Raw genomic sequence first — 18,948 nt, forward strand, 5'->3', positions numbered from 1 at the left:
TTACATCTACAAAATGCCACCATAGCAACACCTGGATTAGTGTTTGATTGAATAACTGGAGACTATAGTCGAGTCAAGTAGACACATGAAACTCACCATCACCCTGTGAGTAGATTGCAAATGTTTTTTTCTTTCCAATCAGGTTGTCATTTTGGTGACAGACTATGTGCCAGCTACTGGAGAGGTATAAAGGGTGCATGACCCTGTTTCCATGGAACCTATGCCCTTATGGAGGAGGCAGGGAATAAAAAAAAAATCAGGCAGATATAAAATTGCCTGTACGATCAGGGAGCTTGACCTGGTTGGGAAAATGGCTAAGATTACAAGTTCTGCAGATCTGGAGCACAGAGAACTTCCATTTGCACTCAAGGCTCAGTCAAAGAGTCATCTCTGTGAAACCTTCCGTAGTCACCCCTTCCTAGACAGGTGTACTAGTGACACCCTGCCTATAACTCTGTTGGAGCTCCTGCCACCTGATTTAGCCATATTCTTATTTGCCTTCCCCACTGGAAAGAAATTGTTTTACTTATCTCTTAAAAACTGCAGTGCCTGGCACGTGGTAGACACACAATAAATACTGAGTGAACAAGTGAATACATTAAAGAATGAATGAATGACCAAATGAACAATGGAACATCATTCCTCTGAAGCTCAGAGGCTCTTCGTTCTTTCACCAAGTCTCAGTTTTGGCCCATTTCATGATGCATTCTATTTTCCCAAACTACCCTTGCATCTAGGGATAGTACCTCATTGACAAGTTGGTATAAGGCTAATTTTTCCCTGGGTGACTGGAAGTTCAACCATAGTGGGCTGTTTTTGGTAACTTTTTTTTTTTTTGAGATGGAGTTTTGCTCTTGTCGCCCAGGCTGGAGTGCAGTAGCACGATCTCGACTCACTGCAACCTCTGCCTGCCAGGTTCAAGCTATTCTCCTGCCTCAGCCTCCCAAATAGCTGGGACTACAGACGCCCACCACCATGCTGGGCTAATTTTTGTATTTTTAGTAGAGACAGGGTTTCACCATGTTGGCCAGGCTTGTCTTGAACTCCTGGCCTCGAGTGATCCACCTGCCTCGGCCTCCCAAAGTGCTGGGATTATAGGTGTGAGCCACCGCGCCCGACCCTGTTTTTGGTAACTTTTATTGACAGCTTCGTTTGAAATTTAGGTGAGATTAATATGTGGGCCCACAGCTTGGGGAGATGGGCCAGGGTGATTAAGTCTTCTGCCATGGTTGCCAGCAGGAGTTAAACCCTTAATAAGTCCTTCCAGTGACAGTAATGGTGATGGCTCAGGGGCACATGGCTGGAGGCTTCCTTGTGATGCACCTGCAGAGTATCAATTACAGTTTAGAATGTAAATCTTGGAGCTCAGGCAGGCAATACTGTGCCTTCAGATGGAATACAGATTTCTTTCCCACACAACCATATCCCTGGCCTGCTAGAGCCGCTTCTGTCAGTTACAATCACTGGAGCTGTCCAGCGTCTCTGCTTTTTTCTCTCTGAGGAGGGTTAATGGGCTTGGGCATGCTGCAGTTGCTGTGCCTGCTTCACTGGGGAGTGAGTGTCAGGGCTAAGTGGATCTGACCATGAGGGCAGCAGCCCAGACAGCCCTGTGGACATGCAGGGAAATAATGGGCTCGCATTCTCCTTGCTCCCCCTCCTTTCTGTCCACTGCTCCCAGCCCAGCCCATCCTGTACCAGAGCAGACGGTTTAGACAGCTGGAGAATACTGCTGTGTCCTTGATTTTGTTTTCAGGAAGCCATTTCCCTATAATGTAGAGTTTTGCTTAACATTTAATTTTCAAGTACCAGTCCCAATGCAGGAACTCAGTAGCATGGATAATTTATCATCACAGGAAATCCAACAGCATTAATGCTCCTTGAGACAACTTGCATTGGTGTGGTTTCATGGAAGGAGCATTGAGCTAGGAATTAGGACCCTGGCACCTAGATTGGCCTGATTGATGATCTTGGGCAAGTCGCGAGTGTTCTCTAGATTTCAATGTCCTTATCTGTAAAATGAAGGGATTGGATATGGTGATTTCTGAGATCTCGTATGGGTCACAGAAACATTTATTTTGTGTGTACTCTCTGCAGGTCAAGTGCAGGCTCCAGCAATGCAGAAACCAAAAAAAGAAAGGCAGGTCCCTGTTCTCAAGGGGCTCATAGTCTTGTAGAGACAGCACTTTGGTCTTGCAATTCTATGTTTTTATAATTTTTCATCCTTGATAAGGTTTTCATTTAAAATAAATGTAGCTAGTATTTGTTGATGAAGCAATAATGGAGGGGAAGGGGAATGGCAACATATTGGGCACCAGTTGAATGCCTGAAAGTAAAATACGTGTTTTATAGAAACAATACTGCCTTTAAACCCTATGCTAAATTTATAAAGAAGACATATATACTCATTTATAATATGGAGGTTAAGATGAATTAAATAACTTTCCCAAAGTTTTACAATCAGGAAGTTGCAGATTCAAAACCAAAATTAAAAATCAGTCCTGTTTGAAACCAAAATCCAAAGTTTTTCCTCTCCGTCACCCTAGTTGAAGACTACAAGATGTGGCCCATGAAAAGGGGAGATTATTGGCTATTTGAAATTGATAACAGAATTGAAAATTGTTTGTACTGCAATGAAAAATTAAACCAAACAAATATCTGCTAAGTATTAACTGAGTTGCTGAGTGTTTCATGAGTTCACATGAATAGCGGGCTCGCTAAAAGTGAAGCTGGGAATGGTTCCCTGTGTCACCAAACGTTACTGACTCTTGAAGTCTCTGCTTGGACCACAGGTCATTTGAGATCCAAGCCACATTCCCAAAGGAGTCCCTGCTCTCCATCCTGATCTATGACCATGACATGATTGGCACAGATGACCTTATTGGTGAGACCAAGATCGACCTGGAGAACCGCTTCTACAGCAAACACCGAGCCATCTGTGGCTTGCAGAGCCAGTATGAGATGTAAGTTCTTTCTACCCGGGAGACACTTGGTATTCTGAAGCTGTTGTAGCTTTCAGGGCTCCAGACTCTGCATCCCGGTTGTCGATCTCTAGGAAGGCCAGACCGGGCTCAGCTTTAATGTCTCAAATGGGCTCCACATCAGCAGAGCTGGCTGCTGTTGGGGAGACTCTGTTCAGTGCATTTGAGAGTCATGGTGACTGGGGAGGCAGCTCTGATTGAGAACCAAGGGCAGGTTCAAGAGTCAAGAGCTAGATGTATGTGTTCACTGAGTCAGATGTGCCTTGAAATAAGGTTCCCCTGGTGGAGAATAATGCTAGAAGAAGAAGAATTAATATAATACAAATGCCAGTGTCCAAGCTAATTATAACACTCATGTACTTTTGATAAAGCACTTTACATGGAGTATCTCATTGAATTTTCTGAACCACCCTTTGAGGTGTTATCCACATTTTACAAATGAAGGAAGAACTGACCCAACTTTCACTCTTTTTTCAAATGTATTTTTAATTTTTGTGGGTACATAGATATGTGTGTGTGTGTGTGTGTGTGTATGGTATATGACATATTTGATACAGGAATACAATGCATAATAATCACATCAGGGCAAATGGGATATCCATCACCTCAAATATTTGTGCTTTATATTATAAACATCCAATTATACTATTAGTTATTTTAAAATAGACAATAAATTGTTGACTATACTTGCCCTGTTGTGCTATCGGATACTATATCTTATTCTATCTAAATATATTTTTGTACTCATTAACCATCATCCACTCTCTATATCCATGAGTTCAAGTGTTTAAGTGAGAACATGCAAAGTTTGTCTTTCTGTGTCTGGTTTATTTTACTTAACCTAATGTCTTTAATTCATTTTGATTTTATTTTTGCATATGGTGAGACATAGGGGTCTACTTTCATTCTTCTGCATATGGATATCCAGTTTTCCCAGCATCATTTATTGAAAAGACTGTCCTTTCTCTATCTTTTTGGCATCTTTGTTGAAAATGAGTTCACTGTAGATGAATAGGTTTATTTCTGGGTTCTCTATTCTGTTGCATTGATTTATGTGTCTGTTGTTATGCCAGTACCATGCTCTTCTGGTTACTATAGCTCTGTAGCATAATTTGAAGTCTGTAGCATAATTTGAAGGTAAAGTGATTCCTCCAGTTTTGTTCTTTTTGCTTACAATAGCTTTGGCTATTCTGTGTCTTTTGTGGTCCCATGTACATTTTAGTATTGTTTTTTCTATTTCTATGAAGAATGTCATTGGTACTTTGATAGAGATTTCACTGAATCTGTAGATTGCTTTGGGTAGTATGGACATTTTAACAATACTGATTCTTCCAATCCATGAACATGGAATATGTCTCTGGTTTTTTGTATCTGCTTCAATTTCTTGCACCAATGTTTTATAGTTTTCATTGTAGAGATCTTTTCTCTCTTGAAGTTTATTCCTAGGTATTTTATTTGTAGCTATTGTAAATGGGATTACTTTCTTGATTTTTTTTTCACATTGTTCATTGTTGGCATATAAAAATGCTACTGATTTTTGTACCTTGATTTTGTATCCTGCAACTTTACTGAATTTATCAGTTCTAATAGTTTTCTTGTGGGATCTTTAGCTTTTTATTTCAAATATAAGATTATATTATCTACCCACAAGCATAACTTCCTCCTTTTCAATTTGGATGCCCTTTATTTCTTTGTCTTATCTGATTGCTCTAGCTAGGACTTCCAGTTCTGTGCTGGATAACAGTGGTGAGAGTGGGTATCCTTGTTTTGTTTCAGATTGTAGAGGAAAGGCTTTCAGTTTTCCCCATTCCGTGTAATCCTAGCTGTTGGTCTGTTGTGATGGTTTTTTATTGTGTTGAGCTATGTCCCTTCTATACTCAGTTTTTTGAGAGTTTCTTAAATTATGAAGGAACGTTGAATTTCATCAAATGCTTTTTAAGTGTCAATTGAAATGATCATATGGTTTGTGTCCTTCATTCTGTTGATAATGATGTATCACACTGATTGTGTATGTCAAATGATCATTACATCCCTGGAATAAATTCCACTTGATCATGATGAATGATCATTTTAAAATGATGTTGAATTTGGTTTGCTAGTATGTTGTTGAAAACTTTTCTTGAACATTTTTGCGTCAGTGTTCATCAGAGATATTGGCCTATAGTTTTCGTTTTGTGATGTGTCTTTGACTGGTTTTGGTTTCAGGGTAATACTGGCCTTGTAAAATGACTTTGGAAGTATTCCCTTTCTCTCTGTTTTTCAGATTGGTATTAGTTCTTCTTTAAATGTTTGGTAGAAATCAACAGTGAAGCCTCGGATCCTGGGCTTTTCTTTGCTAGGAGACTTTTTATTACAGCTTCAATTGCATTACTTGTTTTTGGTCTGTTCAGGTTTTGAATTTCTTCATGGCTTAATCTTGGTAGGTTGTATGTTGCTAGGAATTCATTCATTTCTTCTAGGTTTTCCAATTTATTTGCTAATATATTTCTAAATTTTCCAATTTATTTCTAACATATCATTAGTAGCCTCTAATAATCATTTGAATTTCTGCAGTATTGGTTGTAATGTCTCCTTTTTCATCTGTAATTTTATTTATTTAGGAGTTCTCCCATTTTTCTTAGCCTGGCTAAAGAGTTGCCAATTTTGTTTATCTTTTGAAAACCAACTTTTCATTTTGTGAATCTTTTCATCATTTTATCATTTCAATTTCATTTATTTCTGCTCTGGTCTTTATTATCTCTTTTTCTACTAATTTTGGGTTTGGTTTGCTCTTGATTTTCTAATTCATTAAGATGTATTGTTACATTACTTATTTGAAGTTTTTCTACTTTTTTGATGTGGGTGCTTATTGCTATAAACTTTCTGCTTAGTACCGCTTTCATTGTGTCCTGTAAGTGTTGGTATGTTATGTTTCCATTTTCATTTGTTTCAAGAAATTTTAAAATTTCTTTCTTAATTTCTTCATTGTGCCACTGGCCATTTAGGAGCATATTGTTTAATTTCCATGTGTTTGTATAGTTTCCAAAATTCTCTTATTATTGATTTTGAGTTTTATTCCATTGTGGTCAGAGAAGATACTTGATATATTTTCAAATAAAAAAAAAATTTAAGACTTGTTTTGTGGCCTAAAGTGTGGTCTATCCTTGAGAATGTTCTGTGTGCTGAGGAGAAGAATGGGTATTCTGCAGCTGTTGGATGAAATGTTCTACAAACATCTATCAGGTCCATTTGGTCTACAGGGCTGATTATGTCCAATGTTTCTTATTTGGTGTCCTCTCTGGATGACCTGCCCAGTGCTGAAAGTTGGGTGTTGAAATCTCCAGCTATTATCGTATTGGGGTGTATCTCTCTCTTTAGCTCTTTGCTTTATATATCTGGGTGGTCCATGGTTGGGTGTATGTGTATGCAACTGTTATATCCTGTTGCTGAATTGACCCCTTTATCATTACATAATGACCTTCTTTGCCTCTTTTTATAGTTCTTGTCTTGGAATCTCTGTTGTCTTATAAGAAGTATACCTACTCCTGTTTTTTTGTATTCCATTTGCATATCTTTTTTTAATCCTTTATTTTTAGTCTATGTGTATCTTTATTGGTAAAGTATGTTTCTTGTAGGCAACAGATTATTGGGTCTTGTGTCTTTTATCCATTGAGCCACTCTGTGTCTTTTGATTGGAGAGGTTAGTCCATTTATAGTCAATGTTATCATTGTTAAGTGAGGACTTCTTCGATTGAAACAATTTTTTGATGGTTTTTGCTGTCTACTCTCCCTTCTTGTCTTCCTTTTAGTGAAGGTGATTTTCTCTAGTGGTATGTTTTAATTTCTTGCTTTTTTATTTTTTGTGTATCTGTTGTATGTTTTTTTTATTTGAAGTTACCATGAGGCTTGAAAATAATATAACCCATGATTTTAGACTGGTAACAGTAACTGCATAAACAAACAAAATAACAAGCAAAAATAAAACTGATGAAAACTCTATATTTTAACTTTATCTCCCTGATTTTTAACTTTTTGTTGTCTCTACTTATATCTTGTTATACTATGTCTTCAAAAGTTGTTGTAGTTATTTTTGGTTGGTTCATATGTTCATCTTTCCACTTAAGATGTGAATAACTAATACACCACAGTTAGTGTTACAACATTCTGTGTTTTTCTGTGTACTTACTATTACCAGTGAGCTTCCCACCTTCATATAATTTCTTATTGCTCATTGACATCCTTTTCTCTCTGATTTAAAAACTTCTTGTAGCATTTCTTATAGGACAGGTCTGGTGTTGATGAAATCCCTCAGAGTTTGCCTGGGAAAGTCTTTATTTCTCCTTCGTATTTAAAGAATACTTGTCCTAGATGTACTATTCTAGGCTAAAAGTTTATTTTCCTTCAGTACTTTAAATGTGTCATGCTACTCTCTCCTGGCCTATAAGGTTTCCATTATGAAGTCGGCTGCCAGACATATTGGAACTCCTTTGTATGTTATTTGTTTCTTTTCTCTTGCTGCTTTTGGGATCCTTAATTTATCCTTGACCTTTGGGAGTCTGATTATTAAATGTCTTGAGGCAGTCTTATTTGGATTAAATCTGCTTGGTGTTCTATAACCTTCTTGTACTTGAATATTGATATCTTTCTCTTGGTTTGAGAAGTTTTGTTATTATCCCTTTGAATAAACTTTCTACTCTGATCTCTCTCTCTTTCTCTCTCCCCCCCGCCCACCTTTAAGGCCAGTAACTCTTAGATTTGCCTCTTAGAGGCTATTTCCTAGATCTTGTAGGCATGCTTCATTCTTTTCGATGGTTTCTTCTGACTGTGTATTTTCAAATAGTCTAACTTCGAGCTCACTAATTCTTCTGCTTGATTAATTCTGCTGTTAAGAGACTCTAATGCATTCTTCAGTATGTCTGTTTCATTTTTCAGTTCTAGATTTTGTTTGATTCCTTTTAATCACTTTAATCTCTTTGTTAAATGTATTCAATAGGATTCTGAATTCCTTCTTTGTGTTATCTTGAATTTTGTTGAGCTTCCTTAATGCAACTATTTTGAATTCTCTGTCTGAAAGGAAACATATCTCTGTCTCTCCTGGATTGGTCACTGGTGCCTTATTGAGTTATTTTGGTGAGCTCATGTTTTCCTGGATGGCCCTGATGCTTGTGGATGTTCGTCAGTGTCTGGGCGTTGAAGAGTTAGGTATTAATTGCAGTCTTTGCAGTCTAGGCTTGTTTGTACCCATCCTTTCTGGGAAGGCTTTCCAAATATTTGAAGGGACTTGGGTATTATAATCTAAATATTTGGTTACTGCAGCCATATCTGCATTAGGGGATACTCTAAGCACAGTAATACTGTGGCTCCTGCAGACTTGTAGAGATATTGCCTGGGTGGTTTTGGGTAAGGTCCAGGAGAATTCCCTGGGATTACAGGCAGAGACTCTTGTTCTCCTCTCTTTTCCCCAAACGAATGGGGTTTATCTTTCTGCACTCAGCTGCCTGGAGCTGGGGGAGGGGTGACACACACACCCAAGTGGCCGCCAACACAGCACTGAGTCTTGCCCAAGGCGTGCAGTGGACCGCTGCCTGGCTACCACCTATGTTCACTCAAAGCCCAGGGGCTCTTCAGTCAATGGGTGGCACATCCAGCCAGGCTTCTGTCCTTCCCCTCAGGCCCCCAGCCCCAGATGGGTCTGGAGATGCCATCCGAGAGCCAAGGGCTGGAGTTGGAAACCTTAGGAATCTACCTGGTGCTCTATTCTACTGTGGCTGAACTGGCACCCAAACCACAAGATAAAGTCCTCCCCTTTCCTCAAGCAGAGGGGTCTCTCCCCATGGCCACCACTGCCCCAGGCCCATGGTGAGTACTGCCTGGCTACTGCCAATGTTCACTTGTGGCGAATGTTGCCTGGCCTATGTCTCTCCCTTCAGGGGAGTGGGCTGCCCTCTGGCTTAGGGCAAGTCCAAAAATGCCATCAGGGTCCCCAGGAGCCCACTTGGTTCTCTACCCCATGATGGCTGGGCTGGTGCCCAAGCTGCAAGACAAAGTCCCCTTTGCTCTTCCCTGTCCTTTCCTCAAGCAGAAGGAATCTCTCCCCATCACTACTATGGCTGAAAATGTGCTGGGTCACACCTGAAGCCAGCACTGCTCTGAATTTCACCCAAGGCCAATGGCAAGTACTACCTGGCTCTCACTGCTGATTATTCAAAGCCCAATGGCTCTTTAGTCAGCAGGAAATAAATCCTGCTAGGTCTGAGTTCTTCCCCTCAAGGCATCAGGTTCCCTTCTGGCCCAGATTATGTCTAGAAATGTCTGGGAGCTGGGGCTTGGAATGGAGGCCCCAAGACTGTGTTGTGCTGTATTTACTGCAACTGAGCTGGTGTTCAAGGTGCAAGACAAAATCCTCTTTACTCTCCCTCTCCTCAAGCAGAAGGAAGTAGTCTTTCCCGGGCCTGTGAGCTGTGCTGCCTGGGATTAGGGGAGAGGTGGTGCGAGCATTCCCATGGCTGCCCCAGCTGGTATCTCACTACATCATGTGCACCCCAAGTCCACTTGCCCTGAGCTCAGCATAGCAGTAGGATTTGCACAGGAATTTCAGTCCCTGTGGCCAGGACTGTCTTTCATGTTTATTTAGGACCCCAGGGCACTTTAGCCCGAGGTGGCGGAGCTTGCTGAAACTCAGCTCAGGTTGCAACAGCTGGGATGAACAATTTGCCTGTAGCTAGGGCTGGTCTAAATGCTCCTTCCATGGGCATCAGCTGAGTTCTGAGTTCTGTCTGGTGTGTGTTTCTGCTGTGACAGGGTAGCACTGAGTTCCGATCCGAAGTCCCAAAATTATTGTGCTCTTCCTTCCCTAAGTGGACAGATCCTCTCTCCATGCCACAGGGCCACTGCCAGGGAATGGGGGGGGGAGTGGCATAGGCAATTCAAGACTGTCTTTCTTACCCTCTTTAGTGCCTCTTTGCTTAATATCATGTTAAAACCAGGTACTGTGATTGCTCACCTGATCTTGTGTGTATAGTTTCAATTTGGTGTTCCTCTGTCTCCCTCCTCCAAACTCTCACTTTTTACAAATATTTTGAATGCTGCTTAGTTTTAAAATACAGACTAGCTTTTTTTTAAAAGCATGTTGTACTGATAGCTTAAAAAAATTAAGAGTATGGCATAATTTTAAAAATATTTTTATTAAATATAAGACACACTCATTGAAATTAGAAAACACAAATTATTCCACTCATGTAAAACTTCTTGTGTAGTATTTCATTTTCAGTATGTTCCATGCTATTTTCTCCCTAACTGGACTCTACTATCCATGCAGTTTTATAACCTGCTTGTTGTACTTACCCTTATATCCCAAGCATTTTATGTCATTAGATATTCTTTATAGTCATTATTTCAATATATCTATAGTATTCAATCATAGGAATTATAAGATGGTAAAACCCATTTGCCTTCCTGAATTTTAGGGCATTTGTATTTTTCTTTATTCTGTTACAAATATTGTTGCTATGAATGTTCTCATACAAAAGCCACTGCACACCTCTCTGATAATTCACTTAATATTTACGCAGCAAGGTGGACTGCTCCATTAACAGGAATGCACATTTTGGGACTTTTAACACATATGCCCTAATGGCCCTCCAGAGGGTTGTGCCAATTTACACTGTAACAGACTCTGAGCACCTATATCCTTCATGGCATGATTTCATACAATCTGTCTTTCTGGTCTGTTCTGCCTTGAGCCTAGAGAGCCCATTTAGTTTTCAGTCCCTAGTGGAACCATATGCCTCTTGGGGGATTTACATAGCTTTCCAAGTGCCTGCGAGAATTCCATTCAGACAGCGATTAGCTGTTCTCACTCTGAAATTGGGGAAGGAAACCACAGGAAAATGGTACATCTTTTGTTCAGAAGAATTTCCTGGCTGACCTGTTAGGGAGCAGTATAGTTGTTTGGGGACTTGCAACCTTTATTCACTGAAAAGTTTTTAAAACAAGACAAGCATGCCTATTTCTGGGAAGGCCTGTGTGTGGCTCTGGAACTGGCTTGGATGATCTTTTCAGGATTCTCTGGCATAATGTGGGGAAACTACTTGATAGCTCCATTTTATAAGCCATGTTGATTTGTTTAAATGCTTAAACAACTTAAATTCTGATGAACCCGGTGTCCCAATGAGCAGAGACATCAAGCTTATCTTGGTCCTGGCTTGTAGGGAGTGCTGCATTGCAAATTAGTAATTTTAACCAAACAGCTAGTTTTTAAGGAAAGAATAGGTTGGCGAGATTTAAAAACTTATCACTGATTAGAGAAAAAACACATCAAGACCTTATCTGTGACATGGATATATACTATGATTTTGGCGAGGTGGTAGGATAGGGAGAAGGGAGGGAAGAAGCAGAGGCCTTGAAAGGATGAGTCTGGCTTTTCTCTTGGAATAATGGCAGCCGAGTGGCTGTTCTGCTAGGGACTTAATAAAACTAAACAAATATAACCTGCAAAGAAATGCATAGAGACAGAAAGTATGACTAAAGACATACCTGCTACTGTTGCTCTTCTTTTGAAAATCCTGATTCTAGTGATATTTTTGGCTATGGGACATCTAATTATAAAAGTAAGGTGGCTGGGCACGGTGGCTCATGTCTGTAATCCCAGCACTATGAGAGGTTGAGGCCGGCAGATCACTTGAGGTCAGGAGTTCAAGACCAGCCTGGCCAACATGGTGAAACTTTAAGTCTGCTAGGGACTTGATAAAACTAAACAAATATCACCTGCAAAGAAATGCATAGAGACAGAAAGAAGACTAGTGATTGCCAGAGCCTCTGGGGGGTGGGAAAGAGGAGTAACTGCTTTCTGGGTACACGGTTTTCTTTTGGGATGATGAAACTTTTTGGAACTAGATAGGGGTGATGGTTGTACCTCACTGGGAATATCCTAAATGCTACTAAATTGGTCAACTTTTAAATGGTTAATTTTGTTGTGTGAATTTCACTTCAATTTTTTAAAAATGAGAAGTACATTGCTTAAAACAACGACAACAACAAAAAACCCCACGAAAACAAAACAACAAAAAAGCTACCTCCAAAGGATTTTTCTGTTAAGCTACTCAGAAGTCTCGCCTTTCAGGCAAGCTGTGTTTGGCCAGAAAAGAGAGAAAACAAAATCCCTAGCCCCAGGTACATAGAATAGCAAGCTAAATCTGAAGGAAACTGCACAGATCATACTGGGTGGTTCTTTTGGTGGGGACCTCAAAGTGTATCCTCCCTCTACTTTTCAGAGAAGGATACAATGCCTGGAGAGACACGTCCAAACCCACTGAAATCCTCACCAAGCTCTGCAAAGACAACAAGCTGGATGGACCCTACTTTCACCCTGGGAAAATACAGATAGGAAACCAAGTCTTTTCCGGAAAAACTGCCTTCACTGAAGAGGACACTGGTAACTCCCTGCAAAATACCTGCTGCTGTTGCTCTTCTTTTGAAAATCCTGATTCTAGTGATATTTTTGGCTATGGTGGCCGGGCACGGTGGCTCACATCTGTAATCCCAGCACTATGAGAGGCTGAGGCAGGCGGATCACTTGAGGTCAGGAGTTCAAGGCCAGCCTGGCCAACATGGTGAAACCCTGTCTCTACTAAAATACAAAATTAGCCATGCGTGGTGGTGGGTGCCTGTAATCCCAGCTACTGAGGAGGCTGAGGTACGAGAATCACTTGACCCCAGGAGGTGGAGATTGCAGTGACCAGAGATTGTGCCACTGCACTCCAGCCTGGACAATAGAGCAAGACTCAGTTTCAAAAAAAAAAAATGCATGCTCATAGGTAGACAGTGTGGAAAGTAAGGAGAAGAATGAATATCACTCATAATCCCCAAGTTCAGATTCAACCACGCTATTCACTGGCATATTTTCTTGTACTTGTGTGTGACTTGAGAATATATCACATTTTTACAGAATTATAAATATATAGTTTTATGTCCAGCTTTGAAAATTTCCAATAATGATTCTCCTTTGTTCTTTGAAATGATTAGTGATGATATGCCTTTTTATGGCTATGCCATTTACTTACATTGTATTCTTTTTTTTGTAGTGACAATGCTATAATGAACTTCCTTATACATATATTTGTGTGTTTCTGATATTTCTATAGTATAGGTCACAGAAGTAAAATTGTTGTGTCAGAAGGTGGGCAATAGTCTTGAAGTGAATATTATATAGCATAAATAATTGAACACAACCCAAATTACCCCCATAAATGTTATGCCAGTAACTATCCTATTTTAACACCAAGTAGTAGATTTTCCACATGAACATCCTGGGACATAACACTCCCAGAGAGGCTTCCATATATTTAGAGTGAGGGGAAAAAAATCACATTCACTTTAATGATACAGAAGAATTCTCGTACTGTCACACTGTGTTAGTCTGTTCTTGCATTGCTGTGAGGAAATGCCTGAGACTGTGTAATTTATAAAGAAAAGGGGTTTCATTGGCTTACGGTTCTGCAGGCTCTATGGGAAGCATAGTAGCATCTGCTTGGCTTCTGGGGAGGCCTCAGGAAACTTGCAGTCATGGTGGAAGGCAAACGGGGAGCCCGCATGGCACACACATGGCCAGAGCAGGACAAAGAAAGTGGGGAAGTGCTACACATGGTTTTTTTTTTTTTTTGAGATGGAGTTTCATTCTGTCACCTAGGCTGGAGTACAGTGGCATGATCTCGGCTCACTGCAACCTCCACTTCCCGAGTTCAAGCGATTCTCCTGCCTCAGCCTCCTGGGTAACTGGGATTACAGGTGTACACCACCACACGTGACTAATTTTTGTATTTTTAGTAGAGTTGGGGTTTCACCATGTTGGCCAGGCTGGTCTTGAACTCCTGACCTCAGGTGATCTGCCCGCCTCGGCCTCCCAAAGTGCTGGGGTTACAGATGTGAGCTACCACGCCTGGCAGTGCTACACATTTTTAAACAATCAGATCTTGTGAGAACTCGATCACGAGAACAGCACTAGGGGGATTGTGCTAAATCATCCATGAGAAACTGCCCCCATGATCCAGTCACCTTCCCACCAGCCCCTACCTCCAACACTGGGGATTACAGTTCGACATGAGATTTAGGCAGGGACACAGACCCAAACCATATCACTCGCTCATGCATTTGATGCTGTAAAGTGTCCTACATATGGTTCAGTACTTTTGATACAATGAGCCCAGTTAAGGGCATGAGGTCACTGTATCAAAAGTATTGAACCATACGTAGGATGCTTTGACACTATGTTGACCCCCTACCACTTTGATACCAAGATTTCCTTTTACCATGTTATTTCAAGTCCAGAAACTCATTGAAGGTTCTTACATGCAGATTATTGATATTAATGATACATTGAGAAAAATATTTATTCACAATATACTCTATTAAGTCAATTTAGTTCTTCGGTCAGTATTCTACACGATTAAACAATTACCACTTTTCTGCCCACTAGAAGTCTGAAATTATGTTCATAAGATGAGTTCCTGGCTGCTTAAACTTTAACAAAGATTTATTCATTGATTTCTTGTGTGTCTCTATCAACTTTTACTGATTGTAATTACTGCTATCGGGAGATTTTTTGTGGCCCCTTTATTTTATTATTCATTTTGTGGGTACATAATAGGTATTTATATTTATGGGATAAATAAAACATTTACACAAGCATGCAATATATAATAATCACAATCACATCATGTAAAACGGGGCATTGTGGTCCCCTTTTTTTAAAGACAAGTTCAATTTTCCTATATCAGATTAGGCCATTCTAAACTTTGTCAATATTTTATTCAACAATGTTTGTCTTGTGTTGTGAGTATCGTTTCCACCTGTGGTTTTTATTATGAATAACCCTCTTTGGTAGAATGGCAGATGAGAGGACATTTCCTGTGGGTGGGTGTAGGTAGGAGAGAAATCTAAAGCAACCGTGAGAAGACAAAAGACGTCCCTATGGATGGACACTGTGCCCACTGTGCCCATTGTGCCTCCCTTAGAGCCACCCTGATTTTCCAGGCCCTCTCACAGCATGTTAGCAAACAAACAGTTGTGGAGCGAACTCCAAAAATGTACCCTCTCCAGTACCTTGAAGCCATGTTTGTGATCTGTAGATCTTTAGGGGGTGGGTGGAGCCCCTACTCCAGGACCAAGACTGCTCTCTGGGTCCTCTTGTGAACTAGTCTAATTTCCCCCTCTCTCTAAACTTTCTCTTTCCCCTTCCCTTCTATCTCCACCTCTTTCCATCCTTCTTTTCATCTTCTTCTGTTTTTTTTTTTTTTTCTTTCCCTGTTCCTTGGTACACTTTATTTTAAGACAGAGTCCCTGCTCTGTCACCCAGGCTGAAGTGCAGTGGCATGATCTCAGCTCACTGCAACCTCTGCCTCCCGGGTTCAAGCGATTCTCCTGCCTCAGCCTCCTGAGTAGCTGGGATTATAGGCGCCCACCATTACACCTGGATAATATTTTGTATTTTTAGTGGAGACAGGGTTTTGCCATGTGGGCCAGGCTGGTCTTGAACTCCTGACCTCAAGTGATCCACCCACCTTGGCCTCCCAAAGTGCTGGGATTACAGGTGTGAACCACTGCACCCAGCCCCTCGGTACATTTAAATAAGCCTCTAAGTGTTTAAAAATGCATCTGGCAGCCCATCACTGTCTCCTTGCAGGAACACACACCTGACAAGTTTCTTTGTCTTTCTTTCCTGCAGATGAGACAGTGGAGTCTTATGAACACCTGGCCCTCAAGGTTTTACACTCTTGGGAAGATATCCCAGAAGTCGGGTGCAGACTGGTTCCCGAGCACATAGAAACTCGGCCGCTGTACCACAAGGATAAGCCAGGAATGGAGCAGGTAGTGGGCGAGACTTTTCTGGCCCTAAAAGTTAATCTTGTGTACCACAGGGTAATGGTTTTCATCCAGGAACAATTTTGACCTTCCCTCAGGAACATTTAGCAATGTCTGGAATCATTTTGTGTTGTCACAGGTAGGTGGGGTTGCTCCTGGCATATAGTGGGTAGAGGGCAAGGATGCTGCTGAATTAAACATCCTAGAAAACACAAGATAGCTTCCCTCCAACAAGGAATTATCTAGCCTAAAATATCAATAATACTGAATTTGAGAAGCTCTGCCCTGGAGTCAGTGTTCAATTTAGTACTGCTTTTTATGATTTGAGTTACCAAACACTTTTGGAAGAATGTTGGAGATTTGAAAAACTTAACCCATTGGGTATGCCCAGGACTTTGTCCAAAATCTATCTGTAAGCACACAGTCTAATGATAACACACTTTTCTCAGAGAAGCAGTAGGTGGTAGGTTACCTTAAAGAACTGGTAAGAAGCAGCTGTGTGGAAAAAAGACCTAGAGAGCTGGGCTAGGAGTCAGAAGGGAAGACAAGATAAACTTTGTGAAGAGCCTTCCGTGTACTAGGACCTTTGCGTAAATTATCTCAACTATGACCATAGAATTGTTTATCCAAACTGGGGCCATTTGGGAGTGAACAAGGGCACTGTTAATAATCAAGCTGGTACAAGGAACACACACCAGGATTTTCCTGAACAGGGGAGTGTGTGACACTTTCTTCTTATTCCTTAATGCAGCCTCATGATGGGCTTATTATGATCCTCACTTTTACAATGAGGAAATTGAGGTTCAGAGAGCTCAATTAATTTGCTCTGAATTACTCAGTTGGGGAGCAGTAGAGATGGAATTTAGCCCAGGCAATTTGCATCCTTGGTCCACGCCAGGTTCACACCCCAAGCCAGCTTCTGTCCCAGCTCTGGACTCACTCACTGATGGGCAAATCATGTGAGTTTGATTATAACGGGTCAGGAACACTCACCCTGCTATCCCAGAGGTATTGGGATGTAGACCTAGTGATTGCATGTGTGGAGGAGCACTTTGAGAGGGTAAACCATTATCAGATGTAGAAGCTTATAGTTGTTTCCTGAAATTCACTGCCAGGTGTTTGAAATCATCTGGTTACTAGGATCCTTCATTTGGCTGGTCAGATGTGGCTTTCTGATTAAGGGTGAATATTAATTCACCCTTTTCTAATTTTCTAAAAATTTTCTAATAATTTATTAGAAAATAAATCATCCCGCTTTTCTCTATTCAATTGGTCTTCTTCCCGAATGCGAAACCTTTGCTTACATTTCCTCTTCCTCTGAAGAGTCACTGTTTCCTAGCCAAAGTCCCTTTCCCATGCAAATCCTACATCATCTTCATGCTGTGGTGGAGCCCCACCTCATTCATATAAAATCCACCCTTGCCCCATCATCCCAACCCACATCCCTTACTCTCCTCTTGCCTGAGCTGACAGCGTTCTTAGAATGTATACAACAGAGCTGGGCGTGGACTCCACAGGGCTTCTCACATGGGCTCTTAACTCTCTTGTACCAGGGTAAAATCTGATGTATGGGGGTTCAAGGACATGGATGGGAGGCTCTGTTCTGCCACTAATTAGCCACAGAACTTCAGATAAACTTTGTTGACTTCTCTGAGCTTTAGTTTCTTTATGTATAGAACAGAATCCTGGCTGGGGTAAACATTAACAGAGATAATGGATGTAAAATTACACTGAAGCATGATCTTTGTGACAGATGGGATTATCACCTTTTTAATCCTTAGGAATTTACGGAAAGAGCAAGGTCTCTGGGGTCAACACACAAGAGTTGAATACAGACTCTGCTATGTATTGTGTATTAAGCATGGGCAAAATATTCTTTCCTCTGTCAAAAAGGAATAATAACAGCTACCTGGTGGGGATGTTGCAAGAGTTCATAAGATAATGTGTGTCAAGTGTATAGATAGCATTATGTCTACCCCCTAAGTTGATACTCAATTTATGCTCTAATTCCTAAATATATATATACAGAAGTCAACAGATACGCTAAATAGACATCTATAAAACTACCAAGCTATACGTAATACCTATTTTTACTAAAAGGATCTTATACAACCATGAATTATTAATTATTCATGTCCCTCAGCCCCCTCCCAAAGCTAAAGAAGATATTTTTTTCTTAACAAGGGCCGCCTGCAGATGTGGGTAGACATGTTTCCCAAGGATATGCCTCAACCTGGACCTCCTGTTGACATCTCTCCAAGGCGACCCAAAGGGTATGTCAGCTGTAGCCCCAGCTTTAGGGGAAGATACCAGGATAGCAGATAAAAGAATCATCACATTTTATCTGGTGTCTGACAGGTTACCTGATCATCATACCTCACTATCCACCTGGCCAGTTTTGCAGGAGCTGGTGGTGGCCCCTGTCTTAAGGGAGGGGCTTCTGAATTTCCAGTTCCTCACCTGAAAAATGCTGGTTAATAGAAGGAAGATCTGCTCAGAGGAATACATGTCCTTGATGGTTCTAAGGTCTCCAGCTTGGATACTTGGTTCTGACAGAACCAAGCCCCTGAGTGTTGATATCTCTGAACTTGGTAAACTTGAGGAAACTTACAGACCAAAGGCAATGCTAGAACCACACAGACAGCAACTGACTCAGCTTTCAAGGTCATTGACTTAATTCTTCCTTCTCCCATCCCAGATATGAATTGAGAGTGACCATCTGGAACACTGAAGATGTCATTTTAGAGGATGAGAATTTCTTCACAGGCCAAAAATCGAGTGATATTTATGTGAAAGGGTAAGGTTATCCACAAACTCCAACCTCCCTTTTCCTTCCTCACCTTTTTAAACCCTAACCAAATCTATGCCTCATGGAGGATACTAAACCCACGGCCCACAAAAGGAGCCATCTTACTTCGTTAGATAAGGCCACTTTCTTTGTCTAATATTTGTCTTATTTTGTCATTTTGCTAAAAATTATTACCTTATAAAAATATTTTGGGTTTCGGAGCAAGATGGCCGAATAGGAACAGCTCCAGTCTCCAACTCCCAGCATGAGTGACACAGAAGACCGGTGATTTCTGCATTTTCAACTGAGGTACTGGGTTCATCTCACTAGGGAGTGCCGGACAAT

General features: G+C 40.9%; 1 protein-coding gene across 2 annotated transcripts in view; it reads left to right on the forward strand.

Annotated features, from left to right (window-relative positions):
* Nucleotides 1–18,948, forward strand: part of FER1L6 (fer-1 like family member 6) — a 172,014-nt gene that overhangs the window by 128,554 nt on the left and 24,512 nt on the right. Inside the window, exons 32-36 of one of the 2 annotated variants that reach the window (XM_017881439.1) lie at nucleotides 2,790–2,960; nucleotides 12,230–12,390; nucleotides 15,679–15,821; nucleotides 18,000–18,088; nucleotides 18,514–18,612. In XM_017881439.1, coding sequence (XP_017736928.1) covers nucleotides 2,790–2,960; nucleotides 12,230–12,390; nucleotides 15,679–15,821; nucleotides 18,000–18,088; nucleotides 18,514–18,612 — 663 coding nt within the window. The remainder of the gene's footprint in view (nucleotides 1–2,789; nucleotides 2,961–12,229; nucleotides 12,391–15,678; nucleotides 15,822–17,999; nucleotides 18,089–18,513; nucleotides 18,613–18,948) is intronic. The other variant, XM_017881440.1, reaches the window with a different exon arrangement.

The sequence above is a fragment of the Rhinopithecus bieti genome, unplaced genomic scaffold (genome assembly GCF_001698545.2).
Source record: "Rhinopithecus bieti isolate Rb0 unplaced genomic scaffold, ASM169854v2 scaffold_13272, whole genome shotgun sequence".
Lineage (NCBI taxonomy): Eukaryota > Metazoa > Chordata > Mammalia > Primates > Cercopithecidae > Rhinopithecus > Rhinopithecus bieti.